This window comes from Pholis gunnellus, assembly GCF_910591455.1.
Source record: "Pholis gunnellus genome assembly, chromosome: 7".
Classification (NCBI taxonomy): Eukaryota; Metazoa; Chordata; class Actinopteri; order Perciformes; family Pholidae; genus Pholis; species Pholis gunnellus.
Genome location: NC_136533.1, coordinates 17762982 through 17785367, shown reverse-complemented (window position 1 = coordinate 17785367; position 22386 = coordinate 17762982). Strand labels below are relative to the sequence as shown.

Sequence of the window (22386 nt, the reverse complement as noted above, 5' to 3'; positions counted from 1 at the left end):
ACACAGTGTTCAGGATACACAGTGCTAGTGTTTTAGCTCAAACACTGTGGATCAAAATCCGCCACACTATCAGAACAGCTGAGTTCTTTATTCCCATTCACAGAAAATATTTGTATTATATTGTAGGTGCACCTGTGAGTCATCTTGTAACTCTTGTTACAACCAACCCCAGAGTTTAAAGTTTATTGTTGGTGTCTAATCTAACACATACTTGTTAGATGGCTACAAGCAGCCAATAATTACTAAATAACAGCTCATTTAGAAGGACTTATTCTTTCACTTCAATTTTATTGTCTCTCTTTTGTAGGCCTGGCAAGGTTTTCTGAATATGACTAAAGCTGGGTTGAGCAAATATAATTAAAATAGGTGTGTACCTGGTGTCACATTATAGCCATTGAAACAGCCTTTATGTCATGATGACAGGGCAGTAAAGTGGACTTCCTGTGTGTTTTTCGCTTCCTTTTAAGGAACAGAGGCACCTGATAAGGAGGTTGAAGAGGGGTCATCTGAATATCGCCTAAAACCAAGTTCAGCTTTTGTGAAGCTCGTAGTCCAAAACTCCACCAACAGAACACATGAAGTAACCACTTTTTAAATGAAACAGTGGCGACCTATAAACCTACCACACCTCGGAAGCAGTTGAGGTGTGTTCAAAGGCACCACTTAGTCTTTTCAGTGTCCCGTGCTGCTGACTAAATCTGCTTATCAGTTATGACTCAAGCCTGAAACCTTCCACGTGACAATAAAGAGTCACATTCCACCTGACAGCAGAAAGGAAAGGGACTTTCCTGTCCTCCACTCCCTTTTTACTGTTGCATGTCTGGCATTTGCTAAGAAATGCTGTTGGTGAAAAGCGTTCCCACGTGTCAAATATACTGTTACTGACTCCATATGGCTGTAATGAGATACTAACAGACATTGACGCCAACTAGACAAGGTTCTAGTTGAGACATGAAAAACAAAAAGTAGAGGAGAGGGCAAAGTTATGTTAAAAATGTCCGATTTTTTATTCAAATAAATACACACTCAACACAATATAGAAATAGTAAATAATTTAAACAACACAGACTGTTTGCCAGTAACAACATATCCTGGAAACAAATAAATTAACATCATGGTTTTAGGAGTCAGTCCTCCCAGGAGAGCAAACTTTAAATAGTTTTGACAATTCAAGAGTTCAGTCCCGTGTGTGGAGCTTCTGAAAATCTCTCAGTGTGTTGAGATCAGTTGTCCCCGCTCTCCGAGAGCTCAGTCCCGAACAATCCTTCATCTCTGGACCGGATGACCTCGTCTTCCTTTTGGTCCGCTTATTATATATGTATGGTCCACTTTGACACTATAAAGACATTGAAAAAAAACATCATTAGTTTCTGCGTTCAGCTCCTGCTAATGTGTATTCTTATTCATACATAATGTCAGCAACATGTGATGGGGTGTCCCTCACCATATTAGGAGTGGTTAACTGCTAGAGTCCCACAGCGGCTCAGGGCGCCCTCGCCATGCGCCTCTCTTGCTGTCCGGGTGACGCGCTCTCATTGTCCTGCCGCGTTTTAAAGTCCTGGACGGCCTTTCTATTCTGGTAATCGATCAGAGCCATGGTGATCACCGCGTTCCAGCAGTTCTCCTCCCCAGAGCACCGGAAATCGATCTCTTTATTGTCTGTGGTAACGATGGTGAAATAGACGAACTTGCCGGTGCGCTCCACGCAGTCCACCTTCTTGATGGACTGCAGCTTGAGCTCCTTGCCCCTGGTGCGCTTCTGCGTGTCGGCGTAAATGTTGAGGCTGTCCGTGGTCAGGACGCACGTCTTCCTCTTCCAGAACTGGAGCAGGTTGTCGCTCCTCTTCTCTAGCTCTCCCTCCTTGAGGACCTGGCTGATTTCCGCCGCTGACATTTTCATTGTTTATGTCGGGCAGGTTTCTGAACCCCTTCTGTGTCGTGCGAGGAGGAGCCCGAGGAAGGAGCTTCTCTACGAAGGCTTTGGTAATCCAGAGTGTCGTTGTGAATGAACCAAGGTAGCAGAGGACTTTTATAGCCTGCTCTGGTCTGAGCCCTTCCCACTTGACGTCAGATGACTTGGGAATGCAACAGTTGCCAGTGGAGTAATTCAAGGCTGTGTGTGGGCGGAAGCTGTGGTGCAGGGGGAGGGGGGCAGAGGAAGTCCTAACGTGGACCTAATTACACCTCCAAGATGTTAATTAGTAATCCACATCCTACTGCTAAGATAAGTCCAAATATTTGCCCACTCTGCAGTGAATGATTCAGTCTACTATGGTGTATTACCAGATGTGCACAGAGTGAGCTGAGCACATGCGTAAAAGCAGTCTGGCCCTGTAAACCTTTAATATCAACATCTATTTCAGAGGAACTTTTGAATTCCCTGTTAAAGTTTATGATCCAGACTTGTTCCATGACAGCCTGGTAATTCATTCCCTTTCCCTTTATGCCTTCACTGTGCCACCCTGCTCTGTTATTCTTATAAAAGGTAATACTTCAGACGAAACTTGTTTCATCTCAGTGGTATTTTACATAAACTCTGCTATTCCTGTCTGTGGATCTCAAGCTGCTGAAATGCACCCAAACAGTCCAGGAGCTGCACGGTTTTAATCCAGTGAGCAGACAATTTATCATACTGTGTGTAAGCAGCTACAAAAACAGAATGGGTTCAAGGTTTAGAAAGCACAGAGATTTCCTAAACTTCAGTGTGATTCGCCTAATTTTATAATTATTATTATGAAAACAAGGCTTCTACGAGATAAATAATAAACATGTAGGCTACAAACAAAATCCATCATGTCTTTGGATAGTTTGAACTCTCAACCAATGGATGATAAGAAGTCTGCTAATGCGGATCGTGTTTTATTAAAAACGTCATTTATTGAGTTAACTGAACTATATCTCAACTCATCATTTCCAGTCTAAAGACGTCAAGTCAGATGAAATCAATGTCTGATGTAAAATCCAAAATGTTAAGTTGAATAAACCTTCAATTAATAAAATGTCTATATTTGCATTAATGACAAAGAATGAGTTGATTCCACTAAATTTCTGTACGTTTTACAGTGTGTTTAAAGAATGAAATAAGGAAGAAAAGGGGTTTAGCACATGATTTTGATGCAACCTGAGGTGACATGTCGTATACCCTTTGATTTCACTGCATAGATCACATCTGCCAGTCCCATGCTGAGCCTCTTCATTAACAACTGACCACACTGTCACTCTATCAGCTGACTGACTCAGTCCCGGTTCATGTTCACGTCAGACTGAGAGTAGCAGACTTTAATGTGTATCTCTGTGTATCACTGTCTGAAGCCCAGAGGGATAACGCTCCAAAGTATCAACGCTACAGATGCCAAGTCTTGTTTAGGGTATAGATGCTCGTGTCAATAGGATTGATACAAAAAAAAACGACAACACACATAACATCCTTGACCCCATGTGCCCCATTCAGATAGTTCACAGTGTGCAGTGGCGAACGTGCATCAAGCACCCACGCAGGCTGCCTCACTATCAGTCTCCTCTCTCAGACATTTTGGAAATATCTCCCCTCCAGTTCCCCTCCGGAAGTGAAATGTCATCGCGCGCTCAGGCTCTCAACAGACACGCACACATTACTTCTCCAGAGTTCTCCAGTAATTATGCAAATATCCGGGTGACCCCATTGGAATCAAACCGCTTTGTGCCCACACGAGTTAGAGAGAACCCCCCGGATGAGACACATCGACGCCACCACGGCCGTACTGACATTTGACTGCACCAAACGCGTAACAATGGTGAATCACTTTAAACAGCACGGCGAGCTGACTGCTAAGAAACCACTGCATTATGGCTGACACTGGAGCGGGATGTGGCGGCCAGTTTAACCCTCTGATCTCAAAGAAAAGGAAACCACATGTGTGTACTGAGTCAAACAGCACGACTGCTTCTGTTGCGTGAAGAGGTGCACCGCCGCCTCTTTACCACCCTGTTTGTTTTTGGGGCTTTTCTCTTTGTTGCCTGGCAGTATGTGTGTGCGTGTGTGTGTGTGTGTGTGTGTGTGTGTGTGTGTGTGTGTGTGTGTTTGTGTGTGTGAGAGAGAGAGAGAGGGAGCGAGATCCTGTGATGTGTGCATATATAGGTTTTTTGTTTGTGGTGGAGACTTGCAGACATGCCCAGGCAGTGACTCAGTGTGTGGTGGAGCGCCTTACTTTGGAGGAGTTTGCTTGCCAAAGGAGAGCCAGGTGTGGGTGAGACAGAGTGTGTGCACATGTGGGTGACTGTGTTGCGTCTACATAATCAGATCATCATTTATTTTCCCTGTGAAGAGGGTTGGAGATATGCGCAGCAGTGGTTTTTGCACGTGTTTCTAAAAAGATAGAGAAAAAAGAACATATAGAAATTGGACAACTAAACTAATAAGATTCTGTCTTAAAGATGTCTTTAAACAAAGTGTTTTGGCCAACATCAAATTCCTCAAATAAGCCCTTTGCGCAACTCCAACAGCAACAAAACGCCAATATGTCACTGTTTCTTCCTGTTTTTCCAGCTTGTGAGAAAGTACAACTCTTTCTGGAGGGAGTCAGATTAAGTCATGGATCTCAGGAGGTGTGTTGTGACAACCTCGTATTCAAATCAGTGCCCTCCGGTTCTCACTGTCTCCGTATAGACAAAACAACACCCCCAGAGACGCACACAGAGACAGGAAGTAAGATAATGTGTCTTCTGCAACAAGTGAGGAGGGTTTTGATTATAAAATGAACAGATTCAATGTGAGATACATAGTACAGGGGTAACAAAACAACTTCATGTCTGTCTTTCTTTTAGTCTTGTTTACTTCAGTGTGATGGAGTTTTGTAGCCATGAGCACATGGGTGTGATAAGACAGCAGGTGGAAGGACCAGAAGGGCCAAAAGTTTGGTAGTCAAGTCGGGGCATGAAGCTGCTAAGTGTTTACTGTGAGTCACACAAAACACCTAAAACACAAAAGAGGTGAACTCCTTGAGCCGTGCAGGAAATGACTTGTTTAGGATGAAAATAAATCAGCAGCAGTTTGAGATTAATCTATTTCTATTAATACAACTTTTAATAGAAATGACACATGGGTTACACAAAACACGGCTGAAGAGCTCTGATAAATGTATATACGTTGTTACAGCCACTGAGAACAAGTCACTATATATTTGAACAGTGTGTATATTTTTAAGGATTTCATTTAACAACACACACAGAGGCTAAATTCTGTGCTCAGGTAGACATCACTCCACTATATCTTTACACAGCAAATTGTTGGCTGCTGCTATGATGTTCAGAATGTTAAATACAACTTCTTACAATACGCTTTCCGTTAAAATGCAAAACACTTATTGATTTTGGAGGCTTATTTTGGAGAGTTTGGTAGTTATTGATTATACTGCATATACACTGCCTGGCCAAAAAAAAAAGTCGCCACCAAAAAAAAAAGGTCACACACTCTAATATTCCGTTGGACCGCCTTTAGCTTTGATTACGGCACGCATTCGCTGTGGCATTGTTTCGATAAGCTTCTGCAATGTCACAAGATTTATTTCCATCCAGTGTTGCATCAATTTCTCACCAAGATCTTGTATTGATGATGGTAGAGTCTGGCCGCTGCGCAAAGCCTTCTCCAGCACATCCCAAAGATTCTCAATGGGGTTAAGGTCTGGACTCTGTGGTGGCCAATCCATGTGTGAAAATGATGTCTCATGCTCCCTGAACCACTCTTTCACAATTTGAGCCCGATGAATTCTGGCATTGTCATCTTGGAATATGTCCGTGCCATCAGGGAAGAAACAAATCCATTGATGGAATAACCTGGTCATTCAGTATATTCAGGTAGTCAGCTGACCTCATTCTTTGAGCACATACTGTTGCTGAACCTATAGGCTCGTACCTATTTGCTTAGTTAAATCCAGGTGGCGACTTTTTTTTTGGCCAGGCAGTGTAGTTTCATACAGGATACATAAGATCTCAGAAAGTATTTTGGAAATGGACATTATCCTGAACTGGGTTTTGCACAACCATTATCTCTACACAATTAAATGAAAGTTGCATTTTGTGTTTGCATGCAATTTAAGTTTATGTACATCATGAAGCCTCCCTCGGACAGTGGACTATACATAGTCAGCTTAACAATGGGGAGCAGTATGGATGAGCTGGCTGTGATGAGCCGCTGACAAGTACAGCAGAGCTTGCAGGTAACAGCTGCATACTGTGACACGTTTATGACTTCAGCCTGTCTCTCTCTCACACACTCTCACACACACACACACACACACACACACACACACACACACACACACACACACACACACACACACACACACACACACACACACACACACACACACACACACACACACATCCTCTTCTGCTCTTTGGTGACATGCCCTTGTGATGAGACTCCGGAGCTATTTGAGGCATTGTTCTGATAAGCCCTGTGTGTGTGTGTGTGTGGCCACACTGGCATTCAGCAGCGTGGGAAAAAGAACAAATGGCTGATGAAGGCAGCGCTCAGTTAAACACAATTCTTGAAGAGGAACCGTTGGAGAACAATAAAAAAAAACAGTCTATCTGATGAGGAACTGGACAGTGACTGCATGATGGTAGTCAAAGATTGCCAATGGGCTCAAAGCACCTTATGTTACAGCCGGAGACGATTGTAGGGATGGAAGAACTATTAAATATCCTTTAACTTAAATCAAAGTAGCAATAGAAGAATGTATAAATACTCAATTACAATTAGACGTCCTGCATTGAAAAGATTAGTATCAAAAGCAGAATGCCCGCTGTCAGAGTATTAATTATTGTTGCATTGACATAAGCAGCATTTTACTATTGTAGTTGGTTGAGAGAAGATGAACTCCTTTATTTACTTGTGTGTAGTTTGATCTCTAAATGAATAACTACAGCTGTCAGGTAAATGTAAAGAAATACTTAAGGCGATTGTATTGCCTCTCAACAGCTCTCAGCGTTGCAATGGCTGAGCCAGCGGTTGCAGCTAACGGTGCAAACAGTGCTAACAGTGCAAACACCGGCAAAAGGGCTGACAGCGCTAACAGCGTTAAGCTAAGAGGGAACCAGAGGGTGGGTGCTACGCTTCGGGACAGCGTTATCAGATTTAACCGCCGTAAGAGAGCAGTGCAGAGTGGCGGCCATGTGCGGGCCGCTGGGGCACTCGTAAAGGCACATACGTGACCTGCTGCACAGCCGGCCTGGCTATGCCAACAAAGCACAGAGAAGCTCGGATAACAACACACAGAGGAAGAGCCACTTCATTCTCTGCTCAGGTAGACATTACTGCACTATATCTTTACATAGCGAATAGTTGTTTACTGCTATATCAATGCTCTGAATGTTAAAAAGAGAACCTTTAAAATGTAGTGAAAGAGAAGCACATTGTGTACCTAAGTACATGTAATTGTACTGAAGTACAGTACACACAGGAAATGTAGTCAGTTACATTCCTTCACTGGCCTTAATAGTTTGGTATGTGTTCCCAGAATGCTGTTCAGAGGAGACAATCTTATGAATGTCATTGCATATTGAACGCTCTTAATTGTTGTGTCCCACGGTCATTAACACATACTTCATCACAAAAGGTGTGTAAACCATGCAGTCGGTCCACTTCCTTAACAGACACGCATGACATGCATGAGCCACATGAAGACACGCCGGTGAGAGTTATGAGATGTGCTCCGGGAGTCCAGCACCTCATACTTTGCCAATTTGACTCTGCGAAGAATGGCAGGTATGCAGGTCTGCAATCCTTCTCCCTGCCAGGAATGTAACGTTCACTCTGCTGTCTGCATAGCTTCACTGCAGCTTATATGATAAACCTAGAGTCTTTCCATTGAACCGAAACTAAGCTGTGGTCGGAGCAGGGCCATGGACTGTACTTTTAGGCTTGATGGTTTAACCTCTTTTAGGCCGGTGCTGTCCTGCTCCACAGTTAAAAGGTTTGTTGTAACAACAGTTTATCCAGAAACACAGTGGACTTGAAGTAGAACACTAAGACAATGGCTCATTGTCAGATGATCATATCACATATCACATAAAGCCAAGAGGGACAGTGAAGAGATGATAAATTAGTGAGGAAATTCTTCTTAATGTTTTCTCATTTATGCAGCCGTGATTCAACAAGTCTGACTTTGCCTGGAGGTCATCAATCAAAATCAAGTCACCAGATTCATTCAATGATTACCTTGAATTACCCCCAGGAATTTTAACCAGAAATATGTGATGCAATATTATCGGGGTGCCAAGAATAAAAATATCTATAATTACAGAAAAATATCCATGCAGATCATGGCACTGCATGCAGAGTTTACATATATTCAAACCAGCCTTGCCTCTGTAGTGCAGTTCAGGTCTGATTCATCTGTGCTCAGAAATGGAGGGGCGTGATTCAGGTTAAACATGCCACACCTAGTTCCCTGTTCATTCATTGTTCCATTCATAAATCCAGACAAAGGTGTGCTGCCATGTCGCTATGCTTCGATTGGGTGTGAAGCTTGCTTTCCCACACATACCAGGCAGAAAGGTAACTGGTGATAATGCAGTAAAGCAAATACGATTATCAGGGTTATATTGCCATTGTTTATAGCTCTTCATGTTAAGCACACACATACAAATATAAAAGAACAAAGTAGTTGTGGTTGAAGTCACTTTAATGAAACAGATTGGGGAGAGCTTTGTTATAACTCTCATACATTGGCTCACTTTTCAAGGACATGATTTTGTTTCTCCCACAGCTCCTTCTAGTGTTTGAGAGAAACACTGACATAAGAGGTCAAGTCAGGTTTGATTCCACTCCCACTTCTCTTCTAAAAAGAGTTTACACATTCTCTCCATATTGCCATACGCTCGTCCAAAGGCATCACAGTCAAACATGCTCCAGCCTGAAATGAGTCAAAAAATAAATAGGATTTGCTTGTGCTTCGGCCAACAGCTGTCTAAATCCCTCAATATTTCCATCACCCGACGCCCACACACAACATTTAAACAGAGCAGAAGAAGATAATTGGAGGGTTTTGAAAGAGTTGTATCTTGAGACGGCGGAGAAGATATTGTGAAATCCATGCTGAAGTGTGAGTCACGTCCTTGTTTGGTTTCACTCCTGGACGAGATTGTGCACCCCAAGGACAGCGGCTTTCCTTAAGTTTCGCATGAGGCCTCTGCAGTGTGTGGATCACCAAAGTCATTGGGATTCATCCTCTGGGCACCACGAATGTCTATACAAATGTATCCATCACCTATTGAGACACTTCAATCTGGACCAGAGTGGTGGACCCACCGACCGACATTGTTGTCCATTGAGACACACTATAGAGAAGGAAATATCTTCCATCAGCTGATAACCGGAAAGAATGATCAAAATGTGTGCAACGCTGTGAGTTCTTGTGCCAATGCCATCAGAAACGTTATCAGATCTAAGATGTAATGGCCTCTTTAGTTCAACTCATTCAGTTCTGAACACCAACCCGGCGTCAGCAGCATAAAGCACCTCTCTATTCCCTTCTTTCTCTGGAACTCAATCTGGCTCACACCACTTCCGACCGGGAGCGGGACGATACAAAAGACCCCACACAGACGAGCTCGTTCACGCACACTCTTGTGTGCTCACGTACACGTACAGGCTCTGCCAAAAGCACCTTGGAGCCAAGAGCGGGACAGTGGGTGCAGCTGCAGCTGGGAGGCAGGTCGGGAAGAAGACTGCAACCAAACACTTCTGCTGGATGAGGATGAGATGAGGGCAGAGCGCTTCATTTAGGGATAATGCCAGCAGTCTGAATTCTTCCTTTGTTCTACTGCTCTGGTCATGCGCAAAGCTCAGAGATCATCTCCCTTTGAGGCCACCAAACTGCTTTCTTCTGTATGTGTTGTTGATACATCTTCTCTGTGCATCCATCCATGCACATGCACACTTGACAAAACATCCAACATCTGAGGAGTGGTGTTCAGAGGATAGCAAAGAGAGCACAAAAGATACAGCACAACTGTAGTTTCTCTTTTTTTTCCAACCCCCTCTTCTGCATAAAAAAAGTGCAGTTTAGTTACAGCTAAACTGAACTCTCCATTATGTTTCAAGAGGGAATTGTGTGGGAATTGTGGCCGTGGTTTGAAACGCATCAATGTTGTAAATTGAAATAAAACTAAAAAAGGACTGTTTTACAGGCAACAGAAGTACTTGGTTAGGTTTATTAGAAACATCATGGTTTGGCTTGAAATGACAAACAAAAGTTCTTGGTTCACACAGGCCACAGACAGCAGTTTCCATGGCGACTTCATTCTCCGTCTTTCGACAGGACCGAATGAGTTGACTTGACATTTGTCTTATGGACAGCCTGCTGCTGACTCCCTTACTTTCTTTAAATTTACAGTTTATGATTTCATAAGTATATTACTGGTTAATTGCTGTACTTGTCTCCAACATTACATTGGTATTCTGACGGTATACATAGCCAATGCGTTTGACACCGTAGGCATCCATTTTCATTGGAAACTGTAAGAGAGTCCACTGTGCAGTTCCTTCTCCCTGGCCGTGTGTCAGAAAGCACAGAAATGAGTCTTTCTGACACAATTGGACTCCTTGTTACAGTGAGGCAATTCTCAACCCCCACACAGCAGCCTTAGTATGAATGGTGTCTTGTTCACAAGTCAGTAAAGCAAACCCCCCAAAATTACAGAAAGAGACCGGAGAGATTTCAGTTTGTGGTTTGTCTGCTGTGGAGGACTGAAGGATTAGGACTCACTGCTGCCCGTTCATCCCTCCGAAACATCAAAACTACTCATGCATTTTATCATCAAAGAAACATTACGGACTTTGTGTTGACAGTGACCTTGTCCTCATCATGAACTTGTTTCTCACACTGTTCCCATGAAGATCGAAATATAAACACGGCTGTAAGTGTTGCTGGACGAGGTGACGGGATAAGACAGCACCGGTCTTTCAGCACTTGGTGGAAAACTTGGGTTGCTTTGACGCAGTGTCGCCATCCTCCTCCAGAAACCTCAGAGCACTCAGCCATTATCTCCCACAATGCAATACAAGGGTCTCTCAGAGGAGCGTGCATGCTTTCTCTATCTGCAAGACAGAATGCCAGACATTCTGGTTGTCTTGGCCTGATGTTGGGCAGACCGTAAGCAAATTCCTCCGGCCTGGATACGACGTCTCTGCTACGTCACCGTGGTGTTAAAGGAAGAGAAGGGTCGGTGCCTGCGCTCTAAGCCCTGCACGTGGAGGCTGTGACTGCATGCTTTGTTCTAGACTCTCCTGCAAATAATTTGCAAGCCATCACCTGACACCTAATAGTGAAGTCACTGAGTGTGGCTATTCAGTGGCCAGTCACATTATGCTGTCAACAGCATGTGCATTCACGCGTGGAAACTTACCTGAGCACACAATCTATCAGCAGTGAGCTGGCCAGTAGGACTGTAACGAGGGGTTGAAAGTGGTCAAAAGAAGTTTGGGAACAACTGCTCTAGACTACTGATAAAGCAACAAATGGTGCACACACACACACGACGCAAAAATCCATTTCCATGTCGCACAACTTTAATAGAATATTTTAACTAACTCTGTACAAATTGAAAAGAAATATTGCGCAAGTAACAAATTGTGAATAAGAACCAGTTAAGGCCATTGCTAGCACACGGTCCAATGTGGTAGATTTGAAGATGTCAACCGTGGCTCTGAAAGATCCATTCAACAAGATCTACAATCGTTCTTTTTAAAAAAAGAGAGAAGGGGTGCATGGGTAGTATTTTCGCTGAAACTGCTATCGCTGACTAGGCAAAGGTGTCCCAATCAAACTGCCAAAATCCAAGTGCAGTATATAAAATACATTGGCAAACCTCTTCCATTTGTTTTCCACAGACATTCTACTGACTCATTAGACAATAACGGAAATATTTATATATTCTTAAACAACTTTAAATGCTGAATTAGATTACACTTTGTTAATGACACTTGGCAAACAATTGAATAAAAGAGGACGGTGTGTTTTGTCTTTCATTTTGGCTTCTTGGCAACGGAAATTACATTTGATTCAAACATCCTGCACCCTGTCCCGTCACCGACTGTAAGTTACATTTGTTAAGACCTAGATACATACCAGAAGTGATGACAACCAAAAAAAGGTTGCAGGTCAACCAATGCGTCTGCTTAAATGTGTCATAATTTAAGGAGGTATTCACCAGAATGAATGTAATGCATACTTTTCAAATGTCTTGTTTTCTTAAAATGTTCTTATTATCCTTGATGACACAAACTCAAAAGAGCATTTCGGGGGTGATGGCGCAAACAGGGAAGAGCTTTACATGACAGTTTTGAGGTAAACCACATGCTTTGTCACATGATGTTAATTAATATCGTCTACTCAAGTGCTCAGTTTAAATGCTTGTTAAGCCAAATAAGCCTGGGCAGAAACGAGCAGTATTAATACATAACACAATTCTTCAATGTTTAACAAAAAATAACTTGGCAGTATTCAAGTTTCGTTGACCTGCTATGCCCAAATAAAATTTGAGCCAATGAGAATGAGCCTTAAGAGCTCCCGAAATGCACCACTGACACCAGAATAAATAGTCCAATGACAATATGACAAAGAACATTAAAAAAAAGGAAATTAAATTCAAACGATACATTGAATGTCTCTTAAAAAACACCATAACAAAAGAAAAACACCACCCCAGTGACAGATTAAGTCAGACTCGAACTTCTCTTGTTGGCATTAAAAAACCCTGAGTAACCAATTTATTTCCATGAAAACTTAAGTTGGGATCCATTTCTTTCCTATCTGTTTTCCATACGATTATGTTCTGAGGTTCTTGGCAGTAGGAACCTCCCCCACCGTACCAAAGAAGACTGCCCCTATGTGACGCTATGGTCGTTTAATTAAATAGGGGGTGAGATGGGCGCAAGACAAAAGAAACAGAAGTCATGCACATACTAAAAACACAGTTTGGTTTGCTTTCTATTGCGTTCAGATGAGTTCATAATGGGGCGAGGCCTGCAAGAGAAGGAGGACTTGCTGATTGGCTAAGAACTGATTTGACGGACAGCAGGTCGCCATGGTTACTGCTGTTTGCATTCGGCGGGCTGGGGCTGTTCTTTCTGTTGGGAGCAGACGGAGAGAGAGAGAGAGCAGGTTAGAAAACAAGACGGCAGAGAGCTAATGAGGCCACTGGGCATTAACCAGCAGCTGGAAGAGGCTAACGAGAAAGCAGACGCTAGAGAAGACAAGCACCTGTTCGCTACAGCAAAGGGCACAATGTTAGAAACCTGGGGAGGGACTACAGGAGGAAGAACAAAAAGGAGGTACAGAGCAAAGACAGGACAGGGAGAAGAGAAACTAAATCTATCCAAGATGTGAGTTGAGGGTCCTAAACACTTCGGACTACTGGAAGTATCCAGGATGTAATGAAAGAGAGAGAGAGAGGCAGCCAGAATAATAGACCAGAGCCAATGGACTAGACAGAGCATTATGTGGGACGCCATCCTTATTTCTCCCTTACCTAGAAATTGCATTGGGTGAGAATGATTGATTATGCCTGTAATGGAGGGGAATCCAGGGGAGGGAGAGACAACAATATGCACAAGTTTAATCGTCACAGTCGGAAATGACATCGTGAAACATTGCTGAACGAGCACATGATGCATAACTGATGAGCTGACAGTAGGTACCACGAGAGAAAAGCTCCACTCATTCACAGACAAAACAGCCTTGTTGGTGACTCCTGATGAAACTGCTTACAGGCCACGTTATGCACTTACTTAGTATCCGACTGGATTAGATTATAATGGATTATAGTCATCTCTGTCCAACTAAACCACAACATAAATGGCTCTTTCACAGAATGGCATTACATAATAATTCGTAGCTAATGGTGTGAGAGAGTAAGTGCAGGTTAGGGAAACGCGTCTTAAAAAGTCTGCCATACGCACATCAATGTATCCGTCTATACTTAGTTTAATTAATCAAGTATTAATCTGTTAAAGTATATTTTAGTTTTGTCTCCTCGGTGTTGGCTTTAAAATAGATTTTTCACGGTCTTGGCTATATTGATCCCTCACAAAACACTATCGTTAGCCTCTCCCTCCGCTACTTTTCAAACATTTAGTCCAGAGATGAAGGACATGGTGTCATTTCCTGTCATTCATCATGTGATCTATCCTAAACTCCACATTGCCACAAGCCTTCTCTGAACACATGCTTGCTGCCCAGCAGTGCGGTGCTCTCAGGGGGTTTAGGATAAACACTCAGCTCAAGGAGCTACATGATTAGCACCACTATCACTGACACAAAAGTAATAACAAGAGTAACAAAAACACAGAATTCACACTGACCTTGGTGTCAAAGTCTCCCTCATCATCATCATCATCCTCATCATCCTGCTCCTGAGACACAAAGACAAGATTTAAAGGAACCCCTGGTTAACAAAAAATATACCAGAACTGCTGCTGCTGCTATTATTATTATTATTATTATTATTATTATTGTATCGTTTAGCAGTGATGTGTATGCTGGCACAGTTGCAGACCCAAGTACTGTGTAAACAGTGATGCCCAGCTGTCTGGTACAGCGGATCAAACTCAGTGTCTTTACTAACCTCTTCGTCTCCCTCCTCCAGCTCCTCCTCTTCAAACTGCATGAAGAACACACACGGGGTTAAACAGTGATGACCAGTTTAGCTAATATGTCCTCAAAACATCCCATGTTGTGGCTTTTTCAGTGTTCAAGAGTAACGTTGGCGTGTTAGAGGAAAAACACTCACGCTCTCGTCATCTTCCAGGGCCTCTCCAGTGAAATACAGCACTGCTCTGGGAACTATTCTCTCACGGAAGAAATGCCCAATCTCAAAGTCTGTGGCTAGGGTGAACTCACAGTCTTCGTCCTATAAAACATGAACACATAAAGACTTGTTTAACACCGCTACAAATCCCATGGATTTATGGTAACAGGAGAATACATAAAATGGGGTGGGGAGGGGATTTTATGAAGAACAAGCTACATTTACTCACCATTTCTCCATCTTGTGCAGCTGTAAGGGAAAGGACATTTCAGTTAAGCAATACGCACCTCAACACACTGCTCTGACTATACAGGAAATTAACGGTATATTAAAAGGCTGTAATTCAACCAACATCTGGAAGCCCATTTAAGGCAACAACCATGCTTACTATCAATGAGATCACAGCACATCATCCACATAAAGTGACGGTTGACTAAAGGTGACGTCATCCTTCCTCTTCTTTCAACAATACTGTAATGGAGGAAATGGCTTTGCTACTTTCACTACTTTACAAATATCAACATTAACCTAAACGGCACAAAAAGAATGAATCTTGTTCACACATCCACGACGCATGCACTCTTTGTTTCACATGATCGGTGAGTGACGGCTTCTTCACTAACAGACATCCAAACCCCGGAACTGCACACCTGAGCACACTTGAACAAGAGCCATTTATATCCACCAGTCATACACCGAGGCCATGACAGAACCGGTAAGACAAACACCTGCTGAGCCAATGAGTGATCAGGTCGACTTCTCAAAGTCAGTAAAGGTCCAGGCTTGTCTGACGGGTAGGTAGACTACACAGGACGGAGGATACTGTGATTAAATAAAAGGTGTATTCTGCCTAAATGACTGATCCTTTGAGAGAGAGAGAATGACTAATTTCAAGATATTTGAAATCTGAAGTCTAACTGAGAAGATAAAGGATTATCTTATCTTCTAGACTGACCTCCTTTTATCTTTCAACCAGTAAGGTTACCTAATGAATCAAATGTTTGCTTTTATTATTTAAATAAACTACAATCAGGCCAAATTATTCTAAAATGTAACGATATAACGGCTCTTTTTGTAGGCAAACCTTTGTATTCCATCCGCTGCTGTAAATGCTTTTACAAAACTCATTTATTAACATTTATTTATTCTTTTGAAGCTCTTTGAGACGTTAACTCTTGAGCTTGCACTATATATATATATATATATATATATATATATATATATATATATATATATATATATATATATATATATATATATATATATATATATAAACTCAATGCGTACACATTTTCTTAATCGCTCATCAGACATTTTAAGAACACATTTAGGTAGTTAGACTGTTGTTTTACTAGTGCTCTTGCCATTTTGCCTCAAAGTTTGAGTCAGTCATTAACTGACTGTTTAACAACAAAAGCTCCTTAACTCTCCAAGCTAGAAAATATGATGTAAAACGTTCCAGTGAGTGCAACTTCCTGGACACAACCCAACATCTGCCAGCATACTGACTGCCTGCAGCAGCAGAGGAACTGAATCTGACACAGGTTTGGAGTCTGCCGCCACCTGCTGTTGAACTCAGGTTAATTCAGTGACCGTTGGTAAAACCACATGACATGCACGCCAACATGTTGCCACAGATGAACTCAGCCCTGTTGACTGTCAATCAATTATATTGGTGTGAGTTTCAGGGATTCAGGGTTTGCTCAAGGAGTTTATTTAGAGAGTTACCGCTATGAGAGACAAGTCCAACTATGACTAAAAGCTTTGAATATTAAATTTAGAGCCCAAAGAAATTCAGTACATTTTGTGTGCATCTATTTCTGTGTGTGTTCTCACCTTTGACCGGGTTAAAGAAGTTGAAGAAAGAGTCGTTGGGGACCTGTTTGGTAACCGTGCGGACAGTGCCACGGCCTTTATGCTTCTGCTTCTTCTTAATAGTTTTCACTGTCACATCCTTCCCCTTGTGCCAGTCTATCTGACACCTAAGGAGAGAGAGAGATGTACAAAACAGTGAGAGGCAGCAGAAGGCAAAGACCTCAAAAAGGAAAAAGTTGGTAGAAGTGAAAAGAAAAGTCTTATGAAGCACATAATCTCTACTTTATCCTAAACCTCAACATCATTTGTGTAAAAGCCAGTTTAACCATCACGACGGTTTCTCTCACCCTTCACAGTCAATGATCTCTGGCCCCTCGAAGGAGAAAGGCTCCGCGTCATCAGGTTCTGACTTCATCCTGTAGACTTTAGTGAGGACTGCATTGTTGAAGTAACCATTGGACTCAAAATGGAACACTAATGTGAAACTCTGAGGGGGGAGACCAAGATAGAAAGACAATTTGAACTCCATCTAGTTTATCAACTTGGAATGATATCAAGTCATTGTTATAACATTATGAAACTGACCATTGGTTGTCCTGGCTCAGAAAACTTGACTTGGATATCTTTCAGGTGCTTGAGGATGGGCTCGTCGTGTTCCTGGTGGAAGATCAGACAGTCAGATCAGAGACACGTGAAACACATTCAGAGCAGTGACATGTGAATCAATCATTTAAATGTACCTGCAGCATGTCACTGAGCATGTCCACACTCTTGAAAATGGTGAGCCAGAACTCGGGGATGCCTTTTGGATCTTCCCTTGGCGTGGCTTCCTCTTTCTTTGCATCCTCAATAGCAGCTTTTTCCTTTACCTCCTGCTACAGGAAGTGGGCAGAGCACTTATCAAAATTCAATGTCCACCAAAATCTAAACAACTTAGCTAGTTAAGCTTTCGAGACAGGGTTCCTACAGCTTGAGGCAAGCTAGACTTAAGACTTTTCAAAGCCACTTGGAATGAAACTTAAGACCAACTCTCCAGCCCAAACTAAAGGGAAAAAAACACAATTACTTTGTGTGTTGTTTGACTCAACAGTTTTGTTTCTTAGGATGTCCATACACCTTTTTGCACTGGGAAAACAAACCTATGTACACTCAGCCTCACTTGCATGTGGGATTCCCCTGCATTCATTCTCATCTTACCGAGTTTGAAACACGTACTGCAGAAAATACAACGTGCCTCTTATTCATTGACTGGTACCAGTTGCAGCCATGCTGTGTAACCTTGGTTGAATGGCCGATTGTCATTGAATTTGAACTTCCCCATGATGTCGCGAGCTTGCAGACAGTGTATCTGCTCTGAGCATCCCGGCCGCTAACAAAATACGAGTGTTGTTATTTCCGCTATCCTGATCTGTGTGACTCTAATGAAAGAGACATTCGTCAATTACCTAAAAGAATTGTCGCAATTATTTTGAAATTTTCAATTGCAATGTGAGAAAAAACTCCAACTTCCTATGTCTGAGCATTTTAAAGATTGTTTTCACAGATTATGGCCTTTTTTAGATGAATTAATTAAATACCTTTTAGCACTTTTTAAGGATCAGCAGACACCCTGATAGAAGTCTCATTGAGATCAAAGTATTTTACAATTGAGCCATCAGTTTGTTAGCCCTTGTGATTCTCATTAAAACCACATTTCCCACAATCCTGTTGTTTCCTGTTGGACAATTTCAGCAGACTTTTGGTAAAATTGATGAGATTAAGCGACCTGTATCATTGTAAGAAAACTATTTTACTTTTGTGGGAAACTGTGTGGAAAACCAGAAGAAGTAGGATTTGGCAAAGTGATCAGGCTTTTAAGAGAAACAAAATCAAATCTGTACTTACAGCCAGCTCCTCCTCTTCCTCTCTGTCACTGTGCCACTCACACTCTTCATCTGTGGGTTCCACTGTCCCTGTGACAAAATCTCTTCTCTGTGACACACATTCATTACAACAAAGTTAATCATTTTAGAGAAGCATTTGGGAATATTAGCATGAAATGTATGTATGTATATATACACAAGCATTCATTCGATAAGGCTGAATTATTTCAGGAAGCAGCTCTATATATACTGAATATATACATACATACACACACACACACACACACACGCGCACGCACGCACGCGCGCGCAGACAGGTGCAGCAGCATTACAGCTGACAGTCTTCAGTGCGACTAGCAATGGCTGAGTTCTTGTCACTAGCTCTGGAAATAGCCTTGACTGACAAAAGTACAGATGACTACTCGTTATGGCAGTTTTCAATTTAGCACCAAGGATGCATCCTCACTGACATATCAGACCAGAGAGACACACTTAACCACCCATTGGTGCAGGGAACAATTCAAGTGATTATTAGATATTTGATCTCATTTTGTAAGTTGTCTTTTTTTCCACTAGCTTTTGCTTTGTTTTCATGAACATAAAATTAGCAAAGGAAATGCGAGACATCTGGTGTTACAGTCAAAAGAAGTAAAGTAAAGAAAAAAGAGAGTGTACCTTGTCAAACAGTGGCTGATAGAGGGCAGCATACTTTCTCTCCAACTCGTGGACTTCCTCGTAGAATTTGGCCTCTATGTTGGCACACTGCACCTGTAGCCTTTTCAAGGCATGCACTCGCCTCTTCACTACTTTGGGAAGCATGCTATGAGAGAAGAGAAACATGAGAATGATTTTTGAAATTATTCTATCATCAATTACTGAAATTGAGAATCATTAATCCGGTAAAGTGGTGAGTCCTCCAGCTAGGTGGTTGGGAACCACCAGAGGATCTCAAGATGTTTACAAGTGTGAAACGTTTTGTTTAATGACAGAAGAATAGTTCAATGTATTGAACCTCGATTGGATAATTGTGTGTGTGTGTGGTTTGGCATCCATTTGATTTTCGGGTATTTCATTTAGTATTTAGTATCTGATGACATCAAGGTCACAAACCTGAATGATAACATTCACCATAAGATCCCAAGTGAACCTCACTACAATACCACATTGGGTAATACAACATGTTCAAGCCATGAGGAAGTTACTGCAACTGTAAAAAAGCTGCACAGGGAGTAAATAATGTCAAAGAGTCCAAGGAACATACAAACATGAATGTTTTATGCTAATAATCGCTGTTCAGATAAGTTTTATATAAGACATGTTTTGGGTTATTAAATACAGTTACACTGTTTGCTGTATTGTATCAGAAGCGGTTACCATTTTGCACTATTGCCATCCTAATTAGGGCAACTGCTGTGAACAATAGCATGTCACATTATGAGAACTGTTATCTCACATTACTTAAACCTAGTACAAGACATCTGCACTGACCTTTCCAAAAAGTGGCTGCCGACAGGTCTTTCAATCTGCCCACCTGGATTTTGCATCCCTTGATCCCCTTTACCTGCCAAGACGAACAATTGACATTGTTGCAGGTTAATCATCACACAAATTGCTTTTTTTATTGACAATAATTCATTAATAATGTTTGACTGTGGCTCACCATAAACTTTACAATATTACACACTACAATTCATTAGTACTCAAAGAAATACTTTGTGGAACTTGTTTTTGTCTAGACTTTTAGATGTCGATTACATTACATTTTTTGTTGGTAAAAACAATAATTTCAAGTTTCACTTGGTTTGTATTAGTCTTTGTTCCATGCAAATACACACAAATATCAGTTTATGTTAAACCCTGAGTCAAAACAAAATGAACTAACGTTCCCTTCACTGAATATCTACTTTAGTGTGGTAAGTTAACTTAAAATACGTTTGTCTTTACCTTTATTGGCTTCCATTACCAAGTGGCAGCTCCTTCCTCTAATAAAGACGGATCAATTGTGTTAGATACAAACTCATCATGAGTCACAGACAGTAACTACAGAGTCAGCAACAGTGTGAAGGGGGGTCAGTTGTTCACTCGCGAGCACATTCTTTTAAGTGCGAGACGTATATCACTATAATATAACCACAATGTTACTTCAAGTCTCCGATTATTTTACGAGTGATAGAAGCGGAGACAAGGTCCAGCTGGTTAGACCAGCTGAGCTAACCGATCAACAGCAACACGGGTGTTGAGCAAGCGCTGGCCGATGACGCATTGACATGCTAATAGCAGCTGGGCTAGGATGTGACAACCAAAGTTAGCATCTCTCCTTTTACGATGAACAAAATGCTTATCGCTGACTCTGACAGTTACAGAAGAACAATGATAAAGCAATATCAAATGAGTCTACGCACTTACATCGGAAGACTAACAACCACATACTAATAACTACCTAGTAAGGGCGGTGCCAAGAATCTGACAGCAGCTAACCGGGCTACCTAGCTAGCAAGAAGCTACGAGCCAACGTGCTGTGAACAATGCTTTAGCTAACACAACAAGTGCGAAGGTTAACACGTTTAGGTTCCAATGACCTTTTATCCGCTATTCGCACGCAACAATTGGGATAGCGTGTGCTAATGACTTGCTGTGGCAACAATGCTATGGCTTCCCTTTATGTGGAGAAAACTGCCCGTCAATACCAGTTAGTTACGGCTACTAGCATACTGCTAGTTGCATTGACAAGCTAATATCAGCTAACGTTAGCAATCGTTAGCTCGCGGGTTAATAAAAGCACAAGTGTCAGAGCAAAGTGTCTTTTGGACAGTTCACCGGCGGCCTGTCACACTAGTGAGATAACTCGATTAGTTACTGATTAATATCCTAACGTAGTCGCAAATGCTTGTATTAAAGAAACGTCTGTGTTTACTAGCTGTTTTAGCAATCTTACCTCTAGCTGAGCGGAATTCTAGCTGGTCGCCTCGCTCACGCGTCTTCGCTTCAACCCCCACGCACGAGGAACACACACGCGCCACAGCATCCTGGATTCTCATTGGACAGCTGGTGAAGGAGGGCATGGTGCTGCATTCAAGTGCTTCGTTGCGAAAATCTCAATCCTGTATGCCATAAAAGTATTCCTCAATATTTTTCTCTCAAATAAACAGACAAATAAAGGTTAAACAATAAGTGTTTACAAAAATATAATTCTCATCTCAAACGCTTTGCAGCAATCATATCAAATAAAAGACAGACAAATTACACCATTATTATTGAATAAATCTCAATAATATGACTCTTTTACAACTTCTTTATTTCTCTGTTTTCAACAATAACATGTGTTATGGTTTCTGTTCATTTTGCTCTGATTGCCAAAGTTCTCTTTATAGAGAGATCACTCAGAAAACACAAAGTGCTTTGATGAAATATGTGAACTACAAAAGTACAAATGAGGTGCGTCTGTAAGCAAATCAGAGATGAATGTAATGCTCATTAGTGTGTGTATGTGAAATTAAAGTTCAGTAAATGGCATGCAGGCCAGGGGGAAAGGGTGAGATGATGTAGTCTACACTCCTGAGCCATGCCTGTAGCCTATCACTGACAAGCTCCTCGCTTTACCCTCTGACTTTATTTCAAAGCTCCAGATCAACAAACTCTTTGAATTCAGAGGAAGTAAAATTATAAGGATAACAATTCCATCTTACATCATCTTAAAGCTTTGTGAGATGACTCTTCAAATAAGACAAAGACATGAAGCATTTTATATGAGATTCAAACTGCAAACATCTTAGCCTTCTGTGAGTGTTTATCCAGATTAATTGCACTTAAATGTATACATTTGGCATGTACGCTTTTATCCAAAGCCTTCAGAACCACACGTTTAGACCACAAGAGGGCTTTGTATTACCATGCTTCATAGGAGACTATGTCTCTA

General features: G+C 41.8%; 2 protein-coding genes across 4 annotated transcripts; both read right to left on the bottom strand.

Moving 5' to 3' along the window:
- Positions 1-983: 983 nt before the first annotated feature.
- On the bottom strand, positions 984-1988 carry phlda2 (pleckstrin homology-like domain, family A, member 2). The gene is made up of 2 exons (XM_079163291.1): positions 1445-1988; positions 984-1336 (listed from the first exon to the last, which is right to left on the bottom strand). The coding sequence occupies exon 1, from the start codon at positions 1898-1900 to the stop codon at positions 1484-1486; it is 417 nt and encodes a 138-aa protein (XP_079019417.1). The 5' UTR covers positions 1901-1988; the 3' UTR covers positions 984-1336; positions 1445-1483.
- A 9544-nt stretch (positions 1989-11532) lies between these two features.
- nap1l4a (nucleosome assembly protein 1-like 4a) lies at positions 11533-21455 on the bottom strand. 3 transcript variants are annotated; one of them, XM_079163087.1, is made up of 15 exons: positions 21406-21455; positions 20415-20452; positions 19959-20031; positions 19146-19290; positions 18493-18579; positions 17349-17483; positions 17194-17265; positions 16956-17095; positions 16630-16775; positions 15023-15042; positions 14776-14895; positions 14611-14646; positions 14348-14398; positions 13516-13551; positions 11533-13114 (listed from the first exon to the last, which is right to left on the bottom strand). In XM_079163087.1, the coding sequence occupies exons 2-14, from the start codon at positions 20428-20430 to the stop codon at positions 13546-13548; spliced, it is 1047 nt and encodes a 348-aa protein (XP_079019213.1). In that variant the 5' UTR covers positions 20431-20452; positions 21406-21455; the 3' UTR covers positions 11533-13114; positions 13516-13545. The 3 variants fall into 3 exon arrangements, with proteins under 3 accessions (XP_079019213.1, XP_079019211.1, XP_079019212.1); XM_079163085.1 differs by lacking the exon at positions 13516-13551; XM_079163086.1 differs by lacking the exon at positions 13516-13551 and having other exon boundaries at positions 17349-17480.
- Between the last annotated feature and the right edge of the window lie 931 nt (positions 21456-22386).

Bases quoted from the DNA above. Each gene is read 5' to 3' on its own strand.
- phlda2 (XM_079163291.1), bottom strand. From the start codon at position 1,900: ATGAAAATGTCAGCGGCGGAAATCAGCCAGGTCCTCAAGGAGGGAGAG.
- nap1l4a (XM_079163085.1), bottom strand. The intron at 17,484-18,492 runs GTAAGTACAGAT...CACTTCCTGTAG, and splicing joins AGGAAGAGGAGGAGCTGGCT to CAGGAGGTAAAGGAAAAAGC. The intron at 17,096-17,193 runs GTCAGTTTCATA...CTCCCCCCTCAG, and splicing joins CTGAGCCAGGACAACCAATG to AGTTTCACATTAGTGTTCCA.